Here is a 19,491-nt window from a genome sequence, read left to right on the forward strand (position 1 = left end):
CTTGATAGGTGCATGACCCTGGGTGTTTCCTATGGTCTGTGTTTTGGCTCCCCTGTCTTTGAAATGTGACAATAATAGCTACTCCATAGAGTTGTTACAATAAGGATGAAATTAATTAATATTTGAAAAAAAAATGTTCAGAACACTGTCTGGCATGTATTAAACCTATATAAATGCTTTTAAAATAAAATAAAGTATAATTTAAGCTTCCTTTATAATACTTCCTTCAAAATACTTCCCTAGTAGCTCAGACGGTAAACCGTCTGCCTACAATGCAGGAGATCTGGGTTCGATCCCTGGATCGGGAAGATCCCCTGGAGAAGGAAATGGCAAACCACTCCAGTATTCTTGCTTGGAAAATCCCATGGATGGAGGAGCCTGGTGGGCTACAGTCCACGGGGTCGCAAAGAGTCGGACACGACTGAGAGACTTCACTTCACTTCACTTATAATACTTTCAAAGAGTTACCTCTTGAATCTTCATCAAAAATAAAAATAAAAAAGACTTGCTGGCAAAGACTGTCTTTTACATAGAAATGTTTAAAACAGAACTCTGATATATTATGAGTCTAGAAGCTCCAAATCTGTCAAGTTTATATCAACCCTTTAACTGAATTTCAAAGTGAACTGTATAAAAAATAGATGACCCCCAAAGATTATCAAATGAATACTTTATTAGAGTCATAACACTTATAAAATAAATTTATTTTCATCATGGAGTTACCAGATTTTAAGACCAACCAACACTTCCTCATTTTTACAGCTAAGGTATACAAAGAAATTCTCAAATGCTATAATTTTTGTTCAGTGCTTTGTCAGTCAACTCCCAAATCTAGATCATGATTAATTTACAATTCAAAGTATTCACAGTTAAATGACTTCTAGGCTTGGTTCTTTATGATCAAGAAGCAATGCATTTATAAAAGTGCCACCAAGGCAGTTTCACGAAATCATTTAATTTAATGCCACCAAGCAGCATGGACCTGTTATACTTTGGAAAAAAAATATAATCTCACAACTAAATCTAGCAGACTTTTAACAATTCCAGCCGGAATGGATGATATATCCTTATGGCACATTTATGACTTTGTAATAGACCATTTATAATACAGGTTTTAAGTGTGCGGTATGGAACTGAAAAAACCAAGGAAGTTGGATTTTTATAGAAAAGCTATGATAAAGTCATAAGACTGGTTTCTTCTTGCCACATATTAAATATACCTTTTATTTTTATAGTTACATCACAAACCAACCCCTAATAAGATTCTTCTTCCTAAGGGATTATTACATAAACAGCATTTGATCACTGAGCATTGATTATGCTGCTCATTCAGGATTGTTCCATGAAATCTAACTGCTCCACTTATACATGGCACTTGTAGGGGATGATTCAACCAAAATACAAAGGGCTGAAAATATAAAATAATCAAAAACTCTTTTTTCCCAGAGGCTGCCCTCTTGGGGCAAGAGATAAGTATCTCATTTGGACAGGTGGTGTGAGCTGGGGCCTAACTCTAACTTGTTCTCAAGCCATTTTGGCACTTTGCCATGACCAGGGTCTCTGCGGTGGGTTAAAATACTTTTCTGTGCTATTCAGCCAGAGATAGCTTTTGTGACCACTGTTCCTTGAAAACTGATTCTATGTATTTCTCACCAGTGCAAAACAACATAGGACTATTCTCTAGATGAGAATCTGCAACTTTAAGTTACATCTCATGTTCGGTTTGAATTTAACTTAAGAGTCATGTAAAAGAATTAGAAGTAAAACGTTTACCCTTTGGAGAGCTCTATTGGGTAAAGCCTCAGATATCCACATAAAAATACTCATCTATTCATATACAGGACAAACAGCTGCTATTTGAAGCATAAATAAACCCAAAGTAAAACATCAGGCACTAGATACCCATTTCAGGAGTGGCTTAGGGGTCTCTGGGGCTCTTGTTTTAAGAATGCCAGCTAAGCATTTTGCTCAGTTGTTAGGAAAACATTTAGGTGGATTAAGCCACTAGGGTTTACTTCATAAATTACTTTTTCTTGTACTCAAGACTCTGCTTGAATTAGCCTGAGATGCTACAGCTGCTTCAAGGGTAACTGTTTGACCATTAACCCAAAGGCAGTGTGATTACTGAATGAGACTAAATATTACGTGGCTTGTCGAATTCACTTTAGACCTCTGAGGATCAGTTTAATAAAATACAAAACCCATAGCCAAGGTTTTAAACCAGAGGTCAGCAAACGATAGCCTGTAGCCACAGACCAAGTCCAGTCTGCTGCTGGTTTTTGAAAATAAAGATTTACTGGAACACACAGCTACACTCACTCATTTCATATTGTCTGCGGCTGTTTTCATAGTAACAGCAGAGATGAGTGCTTGTGACAGAGACTGTATGGCTCACAAAGCCTAAAATATTTACTATCTGTACCTTTAGAGAAAAAGAATGCTGATCTCCATTTTACACTAAAACACAGAGTTCAGTGGGAACCTTATTTTAAATGCGTTTTTCTTCAGGAATTTTAGTTACCTATTAAAATTAAGGTTCTGGTGATTTGGCAACTAAATACAAGAGATACCCCTTTTGCATGAATGCTATCTATGTATTTTATGGATGTAAAGGGAAATATTCTTTAAAATAAGAAAAAAAAAGAGACAGATAAATGTAAAACTAAAGGCCATTTCCTAACATCATAATAAAATTTCCATCCATGAAATGATGGATACTTAGATGGATGGATACTTAGATTCTCTTCATATACCAAACAAATTACTTTGGGGATATTGTTATATCTGAACAAAACGGTACCCAAATTGATCAAGACATAAAAAGTACACAAATGAAACTAACACACAAGCAGTTAGTCTTTAAGGAGTGTTACGGTCGCCATCTTCGTAAAGCCAGACCCAAACTGCAACCATAACAAGCTGTCGTCACAAAGGCAAAAATCTAAGAAAGAAGAAACAAAAATTCTTATCAGATTCATAACACTGACTTTAAGAAATCATTTGTCCAAAGGAACAACTGTCTGAAAACTGACCAGCCTACTTAAGGATACTTCAACACTTAAGAAAATGATTTAGATTCCTTTTTTTTTTTAACGATTTTATCCTCTCATACCATTAACCCCTTCTTTTAAACATTCTAGCCCCTAATAATAGGACATCATTTGTGGACAGCCTTAGGTTGAGCCTCTGTTCACACACTGGACTCACTTGTTAGGTACTGATGAGACCCCTAACATGATGCATATTCAAAACTTCATGATGAGATGTCTACCTGCAAGGTGATCTCACAGCCACACAGACTGTAGCTCTCTCTCAGGGCCCGAGGATGGAGCAGATTATTTCTGTGACAATGGAAGTGACTATAGAGCTAAACAGAAAACCCACAGGAATGAATCATCAGGTTGGCGTGGGAGATAGTTCTCAAATGTGCATGAGTTCTGAATTACTGTCCTTTGTATTCAAAAAGGATTTTTTTAGCATCAACTATGTGTGCATATAACTATGGTACATATATGGTACATATAAACAAGTAACAGGTATTGTCCTCACCCTTCTGGGGTTTATGAACCATAGAAAACTCCCCAAACCATTCAATATGTTAGAAGATTATGATGTAGTACAGGAATCCTTCTACCAGGAAACCAGAGCTCTGAGAAGGAATATCAGATCCACCTACGGAACATTTTTACAGTGTAATTACCATACTGCTGCTTTCCCCACCCTTCTGCTGGCTGTCTCTAGATATATCTCTCTTTTTTAAGGAAACTTTACTAGCGTACAGTTGCTTTCCAATGTCGTGTTTGTTTCCAGCGCTCAGCAAAGTGAATCAGGTATGCTGCTGCTGCTGCTAAGTCGCTTCAGTCCTGCCCGACTCTGTGCGACCCCATAGACGGCAGCCCACCAGGCTCCCCCGACCCTGGGATTCTCCAGGCAAGAACACTGGAGTGGGTTGTCATTTCCTTCTCCAATGCTTGAAAGTGAAAGTGAAAGCGAAGTCGCTCAGTCGTGTCCGACTCTTAGCAACCCCATGGACCGCAGCCCACCAGGCTTCTCCGTCCATGGGATTTTCCAGGCAAGAGTACTGGAGTGGGTCAGGTGTACATTTACATATATATCTTACATCTCTGATCTAGGCATTTCTTTTCTGTTGAAAGAGAATGATCACTTTATTTTAAAGTACAAACGTGAATATTTAATTAGAACATGAAAAGAAATCACAACCACCAAGAATTCTGAAAAGCTGACAAATGTCACAAATATTCCCAAATCTAGAACAACAATTTTGTTTTACTACCTGACTGATAACCTCTTACTTCAGAGGACCCACTTTCTTAGCGATCCTTTCACAAGACTATTTCAGATGACAATAGCATGAGAGAGATTTTGTAATCCTGGATAAAATCCACTGTTTCTTCTTTGATGGTTGATTAAAATTTGTTTTGTTTCAATAACAAAAAAAGTTTTTTTTGGTTTTATACATATTTGTAGTAACATGCAAACTGTGCAGGTTTGTCAAATTTGGGAAACTATCACATTTCATACACGATTTACAAAATTTCAGGACATTTCAAATTTTCTTGAGGAATGATACTCTTAAATCATAAATCTCAAAGTGTAAATCTTACTGCACTTTGGGTTGCTCACACGTAGTTACAATTGTCCTCCATGTCTTCCTTGCGCTGGCAGATAATGAAATTTACATTATCCCCAGTGAATTCTGGGGGGCTGTATGCATGTGGCTCCCCCAGTTCTATTTATAATACTGTTCTAATGTTTGCATAGAATTTCTGATAAGTTCTATCTCAAATGATTTCCATTAAAAAAAGCCTGGTGCATTTTTTATTTTATGTCAAGTATACACCTGCCAGGAGGGAGTTTCTGCTTTGACCAGGAGTCCACTTACATTTTTGTTCATCAGTTGATCTGATCTGCAAGATGGTTCCCCTATTGTGAGTCAGCTCATCAGCTCAGTGGATTTCACTCACCTACTCTGGGCTGACTGGTCCCTGCATGAATGACTACTTTTGATATCTATTACTAGTGAAAAGGAGTTCTCTCTCTAAGGCAGAGGTCACCAGCCTCCGAGATCTAATGCCTGATGATCTGAGGTGGAACTGATGCAACCATAATGGAAATAAAGTGCACAATAAATGTAATGTGCTTGAATCATACTGAAACCATCCCCCTTGCACCCCTGGTCCATGAAAAAATTGTCTTCCACAGAACTAGTCCCTAGCGCCAGGAAGACTGGAGACTGACTGCTGCTCTAAGGTATGCTGAAATGAAAAGTGAGGGACTCAAAAGAATGTCACAGATGAATGGCTCATGCATTTAAGTGTTATTAAAACTCAGAAACTAAAGATTTACTTCTATCAGAGTGTGTGGGTAAAATGGGGGTTAATGCAGAATTTAAAGCATGGAGAAGATTACTAAGGCAGCTTCATTTAGGCAGAAAAAGGGAAGGACAAATCTGTGTCTGTGACAAAGACCACGTCTGAAGCTACACAGAGTAGAAATCACAATTAATTCTTTTCACAAAGTAGACTTTGTTGCTCAAGGCCAACCACGAGCACTCGTATAGGTATGGTCTTATGTGAATGTCAACCTCCTGGTGCCTCAGCTTCATCGTCCACAGCACTGCGGTAATGACAGTACTTGGCCTGGCTCGTAAGGCTAACTGTACAGATAAACGGCTATTATATGTTTAATGCTGATGGCTATTATTAAAGGAAACTATTGTTGCCAGAGGAGTTTCTTAGAGACCCTGATGGGGCGGGGAGGTGTGGGTGCACAGCGCTCACCCCTCACTTACTGTGGCTGCCACGTTTGTGTTATAGTGGTTATCGCTCAGCAGTGGCTGCGCAGTCACGGTTCTATTGCAGCGCAGGTCATGCAGCGACGTGGTGGCTGCCTCCAGCAGAAAGGCTCCAAAGTAGAATACGAAGACTGTAAAATGGTAAGCGAAGTCCTGAAAGAGGATGGAAAAGAGAGACATCTACCAGTAAAGAGAATAAGCTTTTCCAAGTGTTTTTTCTTTCGAACCAAGTTTAGGTTCAGGAAAAACAGAACCTTTGATCAGTCTTTAACCACATTGGCCATTTCTTTTGGCTCCCTTAGCAATGTCAAGCTGTTAGAATCCCAAGGAAATCAACCGACTGACTCGTTGTAATTGGCACAGTGGCAAACCTTCAGATAGACTGAATTTGATAAAATACTTAATTCAATTTAGATACGGCACCACAGAATTCCTGCCCTTAAAATTCAAGTAAAAGAGCATTTAAATGACATCTTGTTAGAGTAATTATATAACTACATATAATAACATATACACAGATTTCATAATTATTTTATTTTTGAGCAGTTTTTATTTTTATTCATTAGATTGTCATTCCATACACTGAGAGATATAAAATATCTATGAAATAATTTAATTCAATACCATATATCTAGACATTTTAAAAAACAAAATACTTCTACAAAAAGTAGAGGAAGTTTTCATGCAAAACTCAGCAGTTATTAAGTTATTTTATCTGTCACTGGCATTAATGTGACATATAACTATTAAAATTCACATTGTCTAACCTGACTCAATGTACCATCAACACACTGCTGTGTATTTTTGTTGGCAATTTCTATAGCAGGCACTTCACATTTATTATTAATCACTCTTACAACCACCATTTATTATTTCCATTTAACAAACAAGCAATTTCTTCTTCTTCTTCTTCTTCTTTTTTTTTTTGGTGAAGTGATAAAATGACTGTCCCAAAGCCCCACAAAGCTGAACTTCTGAAGAGAGACCTCAAACCTACACCAGTCTGTCTGATTCCAAAGTCCATTTGCTTTCCTCTCTATCAAACTGTTCCTGATACAGCTATAGTACCAAAAAAAAAAAAAAGGAACACTGCATGGCTTTTGTGTAAATGCCCATTCAGCAAGCAAAACAGTCCACAGAAATTGTTTCTATTCTCCCTAGAATAATAAGGACAAAGTTAACTAACTAGGAGTGAGAATTACAAAAGGTACAATGCTAAAAATGCTTACTTAACACTTCTAATTTATAAATTGACCCACCAATGCCTTCAAATGATGTAAGAAAAAAGTTATATGCTAGCCACATGTCTAATCTATAGGAGAAATGCTTAAACATTTACATGTGGTTAGTCAATAAATGTTCACTGACGAAGGTCAAAATCCAATGTCACTACTTTGAGAGATAAAATGCAATAGAAATGGGTCTTACTTAAAGTAGTAATAAAGACTGAGAGAAAAATATGTTTCAGACCATTAGATACTCATCTAATTTACTGAAGGGGACTCTCAAAAATGGCTCATTTCATCCCAAAAGGAATGGGAAGAGTTGGGTGACATGGCCTGTAACTCTTAGGATGATGTAGTCCTTGCCTTCTTTGCCAGCCTTATCTGATGTTACCCTCTTTCCTCTTTGAACATCAGCCATGCTGGTCTCATTTTTCGCCCCAAGGAATCACTCTATACCTCAAGATTGATACTCTTTACATGTGGCAACCTCTCTGACTGAGCCTTCCCACAACCAATGACCACATGTACCTACACTCCAGCCCTCCACACACACACACACACACACACACACACACACACACACACACACAATACCACCTTTCCATTCCTGCCTAATTTTGCCTCCTCCCTCCTTGGGCTTCCCTGACGGCTCAGCAAGTAAAGAATTCACCTGCAATGTAGGAGGCACAGGAGACACAGATTCATTCCCTGGTGGGGGGGACGATCCCCTGGAGAAGGAAATGGCAACCCATTCCAGTATTCTTGCTTAGAGAATCCCATGGACAGAGGAGCCCAGTGGGATACAGTCCATGGGGTCACAAAGAGCTGGACACTACTGAAGTGACTCAGCATGCAAGCACCCTAAAGTGTAAGAGGAACTCATGGCAACGGTGGTGAGAAAATCACTATGTCAGCTCCTGGAGTTACAGACTCAGGCATGTCACCTGTATTGGGGAATTACACATCTCGGAAAAGCATCTCCTGGTGTCCTCCTGGGCCCTTGTAGGGAAGGAACACTTGATCTTGAGACAACAAAGGACTAAGTATCCAGAACTGCCCATTATGAATGGCGTTCTCTCAAAGCCACCAACTCATAGAGTCACAACACTGCTTCTTCAGGTGGGAAGGGGACATCAGAGTTCAAGCTGAGCTGGGCTAGTGGGCCGGAGTCTGTTGTGTGAGCAGGTGGCCTAGGCCCCCAAGTCACCCACCAGGATGGGACTGCCCTCCTCCTTCAGCCCAAGCCTATAGCCACATGGGGAAGAGATCCCTAGCATCCAGATGAAGGGGAAGAAAAACACCTGAGCTTCTTTCTCGTGGCATGATGTGCTGTCACAAGGCAAAAAGGGACATTAGCTGTATTACACATGCTTTAGAGACACATTCAGAGCTGGCTGTGAAAGAGCAGTTAGGGAACATCTTCCTAACGGATGGAACTCTGAGTGGTGTAGCATGGCATACAGTTTGTTAAGAAAGCAAAGTGGCCCAAGGTGAGAACAACAGAGACTCATCCGCAGTGGGGAAAGGTCTGGTAAGCTGGTCAGGGCCCTCCAAAATAAAAGTTCAGAGACAAGGAAGTGTGGAGTAGGGAGATGGACATATGGGATTAGGCGTGAAATGTGAAGTGTGACCTTTCTTTTATGTGGTCACACCCACCAGAAGCATCCACATGGAAGATGACCTGGCCAGTTGATGCAACCAATTAAAAAGTAAAGACATTACTTAGCCAACAAACGTCCATCTAGTCAAAGCTATGGTTTTCTAGTAGTCACGTATGGATGTGAGAGTTGGACTATAAAGAAAGCTGAGTGCTAAAGAATTGATGCTTTTGAACTGTGGTCTTGGAGAAGACTCTTGAGAATCCCTTGGACTGAAAGGAGATCAAACCAGTCAATCTTCAAGGAAATTAGTCCTGAACATTCTTTGGAAGGACTGATGCTGAAGCTGAAACTCCAATACTTTGGCCACCTGATGAGAAGAACTGACTCCTTGGAAAAGACCCTGATGCTGGGGAAGATTGAAGGCAGGAGGAGAAGGGGACAACAGAGGATGAGATGGTTGGATGGCATCACCAACTCGATGGACATGAGTTTGAGCAAGCTCCAGGAGTTGGTGATGGAGCCCTGGAGTGCTGCAGTCCATGGGATCGCAAGGAGTCGGACACAACTGAGAGACTGAACTCACTGATCCGGCTCCTGGCATGATGGGTACATGAATAGAGAGGCCATGGCTGGGAAGATGAGTCTATGTCACGGCCCAATAGTGCAGACTCCCAACAGCCAAAGCTGACAAGCCTCTTATCCGTATACATCAGAGGCCAGACAATGAAAACCACAATCACAGAAAACTAACCAAACTGATCACAAGGATCACAGCCTTGTCTAACTCAATGAGCCATGCCATGTAGGGCCACCCAAGACAGATGGGTCATGGTGGAGAGTTCTGACAAAACATGGTCCACTGGAGAAGGGAATGGAAAATCACTTTAGCATTCTTTCCTTGAGAACCCCATGAACAGTATGAAAAGCTGACCTACCTCCTGCCTTTTCTGAATGTTAAATGTGCCAGCAACAGAGACTGACTCTGAGACCCTGACATGGTGCTCTTCTCACCTGGTATCAAGCTGATGAAACTCAGTTCCCATCTTCCTGGGAGGCATAAAGTTTTATTCTCACAAAATGGACACTCACTGTGAGTATGGATTTGTTTTTCCTCTCTGCAGAACCTCAGCCACTACCACTGTCCAGGGACTTATAGAATATGCCTGATTTATTGGCATCCACTCAAAACAACATCTGACCAAGGGACGAACTTCTCAGCAGAGGGCCCACGACCCTGAGTTGTTTCCTATCCTGCACCATCTAGGACCCGCTGGCCTGACCGCACGCGGGGATGGCTGGCTGAAGGCACGGCCTGGAGGAACCACCCTGTGAGGATGTGTGGCCATACTTCGGGATGCAGTAGGTACCATGAAGAAGAGTTTTCAACATGGTGTCCTGTCCCCATGGGAACAGTGGGAACCAAGGGTGGAAGGAGTTTCTCCTCTTACCATCGTCACTCCCAGTGACCTCGTGAAAGACTTTTTTAACTGCTGCCCCTGCACTCTGGACCCTGCATGATCAGAGGTCCCACTCCGGGGGGTGTACTCTTGCTAGAGGATCCGGCAAGCAGCCCATTGACCGTGAGCTACAGCTGCTGCCTGGGTGCTTTGGATTCTTTGTGCTCAGGCATCAAAAGGTGAGGGGAGGGGTCACCATCTTGACGAGAGAAGGTGTGGCTGCTGATACTCAGGAGGGCGGGAAGGAGACTATGTGGAACTTGGGTGCTCTACTTGGGGTCCTAGACTCCTCTTGCCCAACTGTGCGTAAAATGGAGCAACACTGGCCTGAAAGGGCTATAGTTACTAGAAGGCTTACAGTCCTTCAGGCGGAAGGGATTGGGTTATACCACCAGGTAAACCGAAGAGACCAGCAGATGTGAAGTGCTGAGCAAGAGGAGTTTAAAACGGTCAGTGGAGCCGGGGAGGTGATCGGGACTAGTTGTGGCTCTGAGGCCAGCTCCAGTCAGAGGGGCTGCAGTTTGTCTCTGTAGCCTCTCTAGCTCTGCTTTAGGAAGAGAGGTACACTGAGACCTTGGAGGAGCAACGCCCCACACATATATGGTGGGGTGGATCCATGGGGTGCAAGAAGAGATCCGGATGCATGTGTGTCCCTTCTAACACACATAACCTGACATTCCACTGTGAGGACCACAGTCAGCTGACAGCTTTGGCTTCAGTGGATTTGGAATCTACTGCTGAGACTGAGCTAAGCCCATGTTCTTCTCTGGCAGCCCACAGCTGGTGATGGTGCAGCGTGGACACTGGTACCTGGCCACTTTCACCAACACAAGAGTGAAAGGGAAGGCTGTGCTCTGAAGCTTCACACTAGGCTGGCCAGGACTTTGTCACACTCTAAGACTTCTTTGCTTTATCTTACATCTTTCTTCTTTTAAAGGTGTTGCTTCCTCCCCTTTCCCTCAAATAAAACAAAACAAAACACAAAAACCCTTGTACTTCAAAATCCATCTTAGAATCCACGTCCCAGTGGCCTGGAGATGACATATATATATATATATATATATATATATATATATATATATATATATATATGCTATTCTCATTCCCTTCTTGGCCACTAACATAATTATTGCATCAGGCTTCCCAGGTGGCTCAGTGGTAAAGAATCTGCTTGCCAATGCAAGAGATGCAGGTTTGATCCCTGGATTGGGAAGATCTCCTAGAGAAGGGACAGACTACCCACTGCAATATTCTTGGGCTTCTCTGGTGGCTCAGCTGGTAAAGAATCCTCCTGCAATGCAGGAGACCAGGGTTCAATCCCTGGATTGGGAAGATCCCCTGGAGAAGGGAAAGGCTACCCACTCCAGTATTCTGCTGGAGAGTTCCATGGACTGTACAGTCCCTAGGGTCACAAAGAGTTGGACACGACTGAGTGACTTTCATTTTCCAGTACTATAGCCAGGAAAACTTCATGGACAGAGGAGCCTGGCAGGCTGCAGTCTATGGGGTCGCAGAAGAGTTGGACGTGACTGAACAACTGAGTACAGACACAATTCTTGCGTCAGCTGCATAATCATTTCCTCACTGCTACTGTCCACTCCAACAAACCCTGAGACCCGCTCCCAGTCCCACCTCATTCACCGTCGGTTCTGAGAGCCTCAGGAAGAATCAGGCACACACTAGGTGCTCAGTCTATCTCCCTCCACCCTTGCCTGGACAGCCACACCTGTGTTTATATTTGGCCACTCTGGATATCTTATTCCAGTTCCTGCTCTGTGTGGGATGTGCGCACGAAGGTCTTCCACAATTTTGCTCATTGTTTTGGACAATGAAGGTTATTTATTCTAAGTCAGAGGGTCTCAAAGGTGAGTGTGCATGAGAAGCACTTGAAAAGCTTGTTAAAACAGACTATTGGGCCCCAACCCCAGAATTTCTGACTTACATGTCTGGGTGGAACCTGAGAATCTGCATTCCTAACAAGTTCCCAGGTGATGACAGTGCCGCGGGGGAGGGACCACCCTTTGTGGACCACCTGCCCGAAGCCCTTGGCACTCCTCCATTAGCGGAGGAGCCCATCCTCTTTCTGAGTTTTCTTCACATACTTTTGCTTCTCTGCCAATCTTCCCAACACTCACACACCCCAGAGTGTAGCTCATCTGCCTTCAACACCAGCAAACTCAGCCTCAACTACAGCCTGAATCTTTTCAGCAGCAAGTTACTCTCTCCCACAGTCTTATGTCCAGGTCATGTTTTGCTTCTCGGCTCAGGATCAAACTTTCACTAACTATTAAAAAAGAAAAAAACTACACTGTATATAGAGGGATCTTCTTTTACACAATGGCAGCATGAAAAAAGGATAACAGACACTCCAAGCTTTAATTTTCTCATTTGTAAAAATGAGGACAACACTAGTTTTCCATAAGGTCAAACAGGCAAATAAATGTGACAACAGAAAACAAAGCTCAGGACATTTTAAGATATCAAGTGATTTCTACACTAGGCAAGTGATCACATGTGTGCCAGCTACACACTGCACAATAAAGGGAAACCTTTAAAATTGTACAGGACCATTTTTTCAGGGGATATCTTTTATTTCTCTAACATAGATCTTTCCTTACCACTCCACCTCTCAGAAAAGGGAAAATAAATGTGATATCTCCTGTTTAAAGTCAGGTGAAATGATACTACCCTTATGGCAGAAAGTGAAGAGGAACTAAAGAGCCACTTGATGAAAGTGAAAGAGGAGAGAGAAAAAGCTGGCTTAAAACTCAACATTCAGAAAACTAAGACCATGGCATCTGGTCCCATCACTGCACAACAAATAGATGAGGAAACAATGGAAACAGTGAGAGACTTTATTTTCTTGGGCTCCAAAATCAGTGCAGATGGTGGTTGCAGCCATGAAATTAAAAGACACTTGCTCCTTGGAAGAAAAGCTATGACCAACCTAGAGAGCATGTTAAAAAGCAGAGACATTACTTTACCAACAAACGTTTGTCTAGTCAAAGCTATGGTTTTTCCAGTAGTCACATACGGATGTGAGAGTTGGACTATAAAGAAAGCTGAGTGCCGAAGAATTGATGCTTTTGAACTGTGGTGTTGGAGAAGGCTCTTGAGAGTCCCTTGGACTGCAAAGAGATCCAACCAGTCCATCCTAAGGGAAATCAGTCCTGATTATTCATTGGAAGGGCTGATGCTGAAGCTGAAGCTCCAATATTTTGGCCACCTGATGCAAAGAACTGACTCATTGGAAAAGATCCTGATGCTGGGAAAGATTGAGGGCAGGAGAAGAAGGGGATGACAGAGGATGAGATGGTTGGATGGCATCATCAACTCGATGGACATGAGTTTGAGCAAGTTCCGGGAGTTGGTGATGGACAGGGAAGCCTGGCGTGCTGTAGTCCACAGGGTCGCAAAGAGTCAGACATGACTGAGCAACTGATCTGAACTGAACTGAAATGGTATTATTACTTCTCCATCAAACACAATAAGAAAAACCATCTCAAAATTAAAATCTGCTTCTTTCTCCAAATTAGAAGGGGGCAAGTTTTTAGCACTTACTGTATGTTATTGTGTGTACGTGTATATGTGTGTGTTCTCAGTCATGTCTGACTCTTTGTGACCCCATGGACTATAGCCCACCAGGTTCCTCTGTCCATGGGATTTTCCAGGCAGGAATACTGGAATGGATTGCCATTTCCTCCTCCAGAGAATCTTCCTGACTCAGGGATCGAACCTGCATCTCCTGCATTGGCAGGCAGATTCTTTACCACTAGCACCACCTGGGAAGTCCAATATATGTTATAACATATTATATTGTTATTTCACCATTTACACCAAAACTAGAAAAAATACTGAAGACATCAGTCATGAATGCTAATGAAATCTCATGATCAGAGAAGGTATATGTATTGTAGGTAACATCCCACAATGAACAGGTCTAGAAAATAATTTCTCTATCAAAATGCATTCTTGCTTCCTTCATGCATGGCATACAGGTGACAGACAGTAAACAATTATCATGGGGGGAAGCAATAATTTTTTAAGCAATTAATGTTTAACAACTCCAGAAGGCAGCAATTAAAAATTGTTACCATCTGGTGACGACTGCATGATACACATGGCTCAAAAATTCTCCTGGCTGAGTGTACGAAATAAATTACAAAACCTATCAAAAGCAACCATGTGGTCAGAAATGACTAAGAATGCAGAAAATCACAAAAGAAGAGGGGAAAGGGTGCCCTTTCTAAATACTATGTAAGAATATAAGCAAATTTCTTAAAGGCAAGAGTTGGCTTTGTGAAACTACACCCACTATATGACAAGATGGTACTAATAACCACCATACTGGGTACTCTGTGTTGCTGTCCCCAGCTTTCTCTCAGTAAAAGTGGACTGCTGCTGCTGCCAAGTCGCTTCAGTCATGTCCGACTCTGTGCGACCCCTTAGACGGCAGCCCACCAGGCTCCGCCGTCCCTGGGATTCTCCAGGCAAGAACACTGGAGTGGGTTGCCATTTCCTTCTCCAATGCATGAAAGTGAAAAGCGAAAGTGAAGTCGCTCAGTTGTGTCCAACTCTTAGCGATCCCATGGACTGCAGCCCACCAGGCTTCTCTGCCCATGGGATTTTCCAGGCAAGAGTACTGGAGTGTGTTGCCATTGTCTTCTCCGAAAAGTGGACTACTCTAACTAAAAACCTATAAGATGAATTCTGCAGGTGACTTACAGAACAGACTGGTTCATTTCAACTCTCCCTTTAATAAAGTGGTTTAATTAAAAAAAAAAAAAAAAAAAAAACATGTTTTATTGTATGAATATCAGATACAATGCAAAAAAAATTGGGAAGAAATACAAGTTTAGAAAACCTAATTAAACCTAGTAAATTTAGAAACAATATTAATGCTTGGGCTCAATACCGAAGATAAGGCTCAATATGAGCAAAAGAGAAAAATAGGATATGAACGTACATCTAATAAAACCAGGAGTGATATCAGAAACATATTTAAACATTGGTAGGACATATGCCTCAACCAGTTAGAGATAATGCTGAGCATTGCAGGATCCTGGAGACTCACTACTCTTCCAGATGTTGACTTTTTATTTGCTGAGCTATTAGGAGGTCCAGGAAGGTCCCAAAGAAAGGGTCAGGTTATAGGGATTAGGAAGAGGCAGTAGGTTAGGGTAAAATCTATATATTAACTAGTACCAAAGTACCAGTAGAGCTGGTCTGCTGGTACATATTGGCCAATTACCATCTTCAAGTCTGATATTAAAAGAGCTTGGTAGCACTCTCCAACATGAAGGATTGACTGATTCATTCATGCGTTATTATAAGAAAGTCAGGCATTTAGAAAAAGGCGATAAAGCATCTATAATATTTATAACTTAAATAGGGATTTTTGATCTTCCTTGAGCAATAGTTAGAAATCTTTTCTCATCATTAATGAGAATCAAGGCAAACATGCAGAAATACATTGTATCAGCAACCTAGGAAATAGGACTTTATAAGTTTCAAACTGCAAGCCTCAACATGTTTAAGGAGTTTGATGATTTACTGATCACTTACTATAAGCTGAACATTTTACAATACATGAATTCCATTGTTCCTTAACAACATCTGGTGAGGCTAGTATTATTACTATCATTTTACAGAAATGAGGCTCAGTATTTTGCCCAAGGCTACTTGGTTAGTAAGCAGATCCAACTAATCTCAAAGCCTGGGCAGGATTATAACCATCGCACTTCAAGTCCTCCTTAGCTGGCCCTGGCTGACTGAAAGGGCAGTCACATTTGCTAGACTTCACTGCTGATAACATCTGAGATGATGCTCCTCAGTATGGTCTATAAACAAGACAAGAACAAATATTTTTTCTTGCTGCTGAATAAAACACTATCACACTCGAAAGAAACATACACAAAGTGTGACTGAAGGTCTGATTTAAGTTTCTAACTGCCAAAGTGTGAAAGAAACCTAGTGGTGGTTCTTCATGAACCTTATTAAACTGATCACAGAGGAACTGCCATTCATGTTCCACTGGGCCATTTATAGATAACCCCAGAGAATGAATGACCACAAGCACGAAAGAGATTTGACTACATGATACGAGAAAAAGGAAATGTAAGTTGACCCAATATAATGGTATAATAATTTTTAAAATGGTGTCAACTGCAAATTCATTTCTTTGAATGTATCTACTCTTGCTAATCTAGGACAGACATTGAAAATAAATACAAAATATCCCCTTGGCTTTTCTAAATTTTCTGAAGAGTAGAATATAGAGATACTTATTTTCTGAAAAGAATATATGTATTTGGTATCTGAAGCAGGAATCAATGGAAAACTTTAAGATAAATAGCATAGCATCCATCTCCCAAAAGCATCTGTTCAACAGTTCAATAACTGTAATGTGATTCATTTGTTGTACACAACAAAACCGTCTTTGCAGAAAGGTTGTCTAACTCATAAGGGAGTAACAGAGAGATGGCTGAGTTATGTCAATGCCGGAATTGCACAAACTGGGACCCTGCTGTCCAGATGGGCCGGCCACACGGCAACACAGCAGCCCCTGTGCTCTGACCTCTCCTCTCCCACTAGAGGCAATGGATAGAACCAGAGATCTGGCATCTCAGGACAGAACAAGATACTCATAAGTTTCTCGCATTTTCTGGAAAGAGATATAAAGATCCCTTACCAGGAAATTCCAATTGGCATTAATCTGAGTCACCATGCCAGAGAGGAACACGCCCAGGAAGAGAAGGGAACAGACGAAAGCTGTCACAGACACGAACATGACCCATCCTTGCAACAGAGGTAGAGGAACGTTGGAGGAGGCGACGAGTATCCACACGAGTCCTCCGAACACCTGCAGGGGAAAAGAAACACAGTGACAGATTTGGGCACAGAACCGGACCTGCCTGCATCAGGCTTCCTCGCTGCCTTAGCTCCTCCCCAGGCCCCTGCATGTGCTCCTGAAACCCCGCCAGTGACTTGTCTCCATCACTACTAGAGATGCCTTCTCTCAGCTGCAAGCCAGAGCTTCTGCTTGGGGGCCTGATCTGACTCCACATCTATTTCTGAACCTGCCTTTCTGTTGGACTCTTGTCCTCAGCCTATGACCAGGCTCAGCATGCTTTCACCATCTAAAAGTATTTTTCTTTAAAAGAATTTGAAAAAGAATAAATATATGTTTGTGTATTATATAACTGCATCACTTCGCTATACACTAAAACTAACACAACATTGTTAATCAACTATGCCCACCCCCAAAAAAAGTTTAAGTATTTCCCTTTGACCTTGGTGCCTCTCTATGTTCCTCTCTAAGGATTTCTCTTTTCAGTTCACCCTTTTTACACATTTACCTCTACACCTCCTCTCCTTATGACCATCTACTGGCTTCTGCTCTCACCACTTCTCAGAGAGACTGTTAGCAAAGATCAGCCATAAATTTCTAACCTGTCACTTTTCATGGCCATGCTTCAGTCCTTATCATGACCTATTCACACAGGTGAGATTATTGCCTATACATGGTGACTCAGATGGTAAAGAACCTGCCTACAGTGAAGGAGACCTGGGTTTGATCCCTGAGTTGGGAAGAGCCCCTGGAGGAGGGATCAGCTACCCACTCCAATATTCCTGCCTGGAGAATTCCATGAACAGAGGAGCCTGGCGGGCTACAGTCAGTCCATGGGGTCGCAAAGAGTCGGACATGACTGAGCGACTAAATGCTAACTAACTGAATAGCTGTAGCTACAGTACATGATTGGAGAAGGAAATGGCAACCCACTCCAGTATTCTTACCTGGAGAATCCCATGGACAGAGGAGCCTGGCAGCCTACAGTCCACGGGGTCAAAAGAGTTGGACACGACTTAGCAACTAAACCACCACCACTGTACATGACAGAAAACAATAAAATTTTTCATCACTTACTGATGCTCTTCTATGTGTTGGACATGAGAATAAGAACTTTAGATATTTATACACCTAATATTCAATAAATACCTACTGTCTGGCACTGTGCCGGGTGCAAGGCATAAAATGGTAAATGATGGTCTCAGCTATCACAGAATTCACAGTGTCTTATATGAAAGAGGAAATTAAGCAAGTCTCTCAAATGCTGCTTCACATGTGGCACAACTGGGCAAACGCTGGGCGCTAAACCCAGATGTGAGAAGTCAGAAAACACTGCCTAGAAGCAACAACTCAAAGGACAGTGCCAGGGAGAAGGGCAGAGGGCAGAGGAGGTTGTTTCAGGGCAGGAGGTAAATCTTGAGATGATTTGGGGCAGGGGGGCTGAGAAAAAGCCTGGCAGAGCTGAAGGGCAGAACTCAGGGTGATGGAGCAACAGGCTGGCACATGACAGCAAAAGAACAGATAAGGAAAATACCCAGATTTATGGCTGGGGCAAGTAGCAGTGAGTGAGAAAACACAGGAGGAGAAGGAGGAGGAGTGAGCGGGTGAAGACAGTTTTATGAATCTGACAACAGTCTCCTCCATGCTACCACCAAAGAGATAAAGGCTAGGGACTTTCCTGGTGTCCAGTGGTTAAAACTCCTTCCTGGTGGGGAACTAAGATCCCACATGTCACACGGCCACAAAAAGAGAGAGAGTGAGATAAAGGCTACACATACTTTACAGGGTATTCCAGGCCCTTTATGTGCTAACCTGTCTTTTTCATACTTGTCTCTTGCCACTAAGCCCCTCACATCTTCGGTTCAGTTCAGTTCAGTCGCTCAGTCATGTCCGACTCTTTGCGACCCCATGAGTCGCAGCACGTCAGGCCTCCCTGTCCATCACTAACTCCTGGAGTTTACTCAAACTCAAGTCCATCGAGTCGGTGATGCCATCCAGCCATCTCATCCTCTGTCGTCCCCTTCTCCTCCTGCCCCCAATCCCTCCCAGCATCAGGGTCTTTTCCAATGAATCAACTCTTCGCATGTTACCTCATAGCAAAAGAAATGAACAGTCCACAAAGCTCTTCCACATTTGAGTGACCTGACTTATGTTGGCCCAGAATATTGTTCCTTCCCTATGTGTACTTGAGAAACGCCCATGCATAGCTCACCCTGGATAGCACATCAACCAGAAGGTCTTTCCTGAGTGCCATCCCACATTCAGGCCATCTTCCAGCCCTCTGGGCGAACTCCCTATTGTGGATTTGTTACATGGATGAGAAACACTGTATTAATAATTAATGCCCCTGGCTTTCAGTCCAACTGTACTACTAGACGTTCTTGGCAGCAGTCTGTCTTATATGTCTCTGTATCTAATATCGTTTATTTATCTACATGTTAACTCTTTCCTAACTGTCAGTCAGGCACTGTGCCAAATTTGGCAATGAAAAACCTAAGTTATAGATGTATCCTAGAGACACGAACAGGCAAGTGGGAATCAA

The 19,491-nt window shown here is 42.1% G+C and overlaps 1 protein-coding gene across 2 annotated transcripts in view; it reads right to left on the bottom strand.

Moving 5' to 3' along the window:
• Positions 1–653: 653 nt before the first annotated feature.
• Positions 654–19,491, bottom strand: part of MAL2 (mal, T cell differentiation protein 2) — a 31,221-nt gene continuing 12,383 nt past the window's right edge. Inside the window, exons 2-4 of one of the 2 annotated variants that reach the window (XM_061123561.1) lie at positions 16,791–16,961; positions 5,813–5,968; positions 654–2,941 (exon numbers count right to left, since the gene is read on the bottom strand). In XM_061123561.1, coding sequence (XP_060979544.1) covers positions 2,870–2,941; positions 5,813–5,968; positions 16,791–16,961 — 399 coding nt within the window. In that variant the 3' untranslated portion in view covers positions 654–2,869. Of the gene's footprint in view, positions 2,942–5,801; positions 5,969–16,790; positions 16,962–19,491 lie in introns of both variants that reach the window. The other variant, XM_061123562.1, reaches the window with a different exon arrangement.

This window comes from Dama dama, chromosome 21, assembly GCF_033118175.1.
Source record: "Dama dama isolate Ldn47 chromosome 21, ASM3311817v1, whole genome shotgun sequence".
NCBI lineage: Eukaryota > Metazoa > Chordata > Mammalia > Artiodactyla > Cervidae > Dama > Dama dama.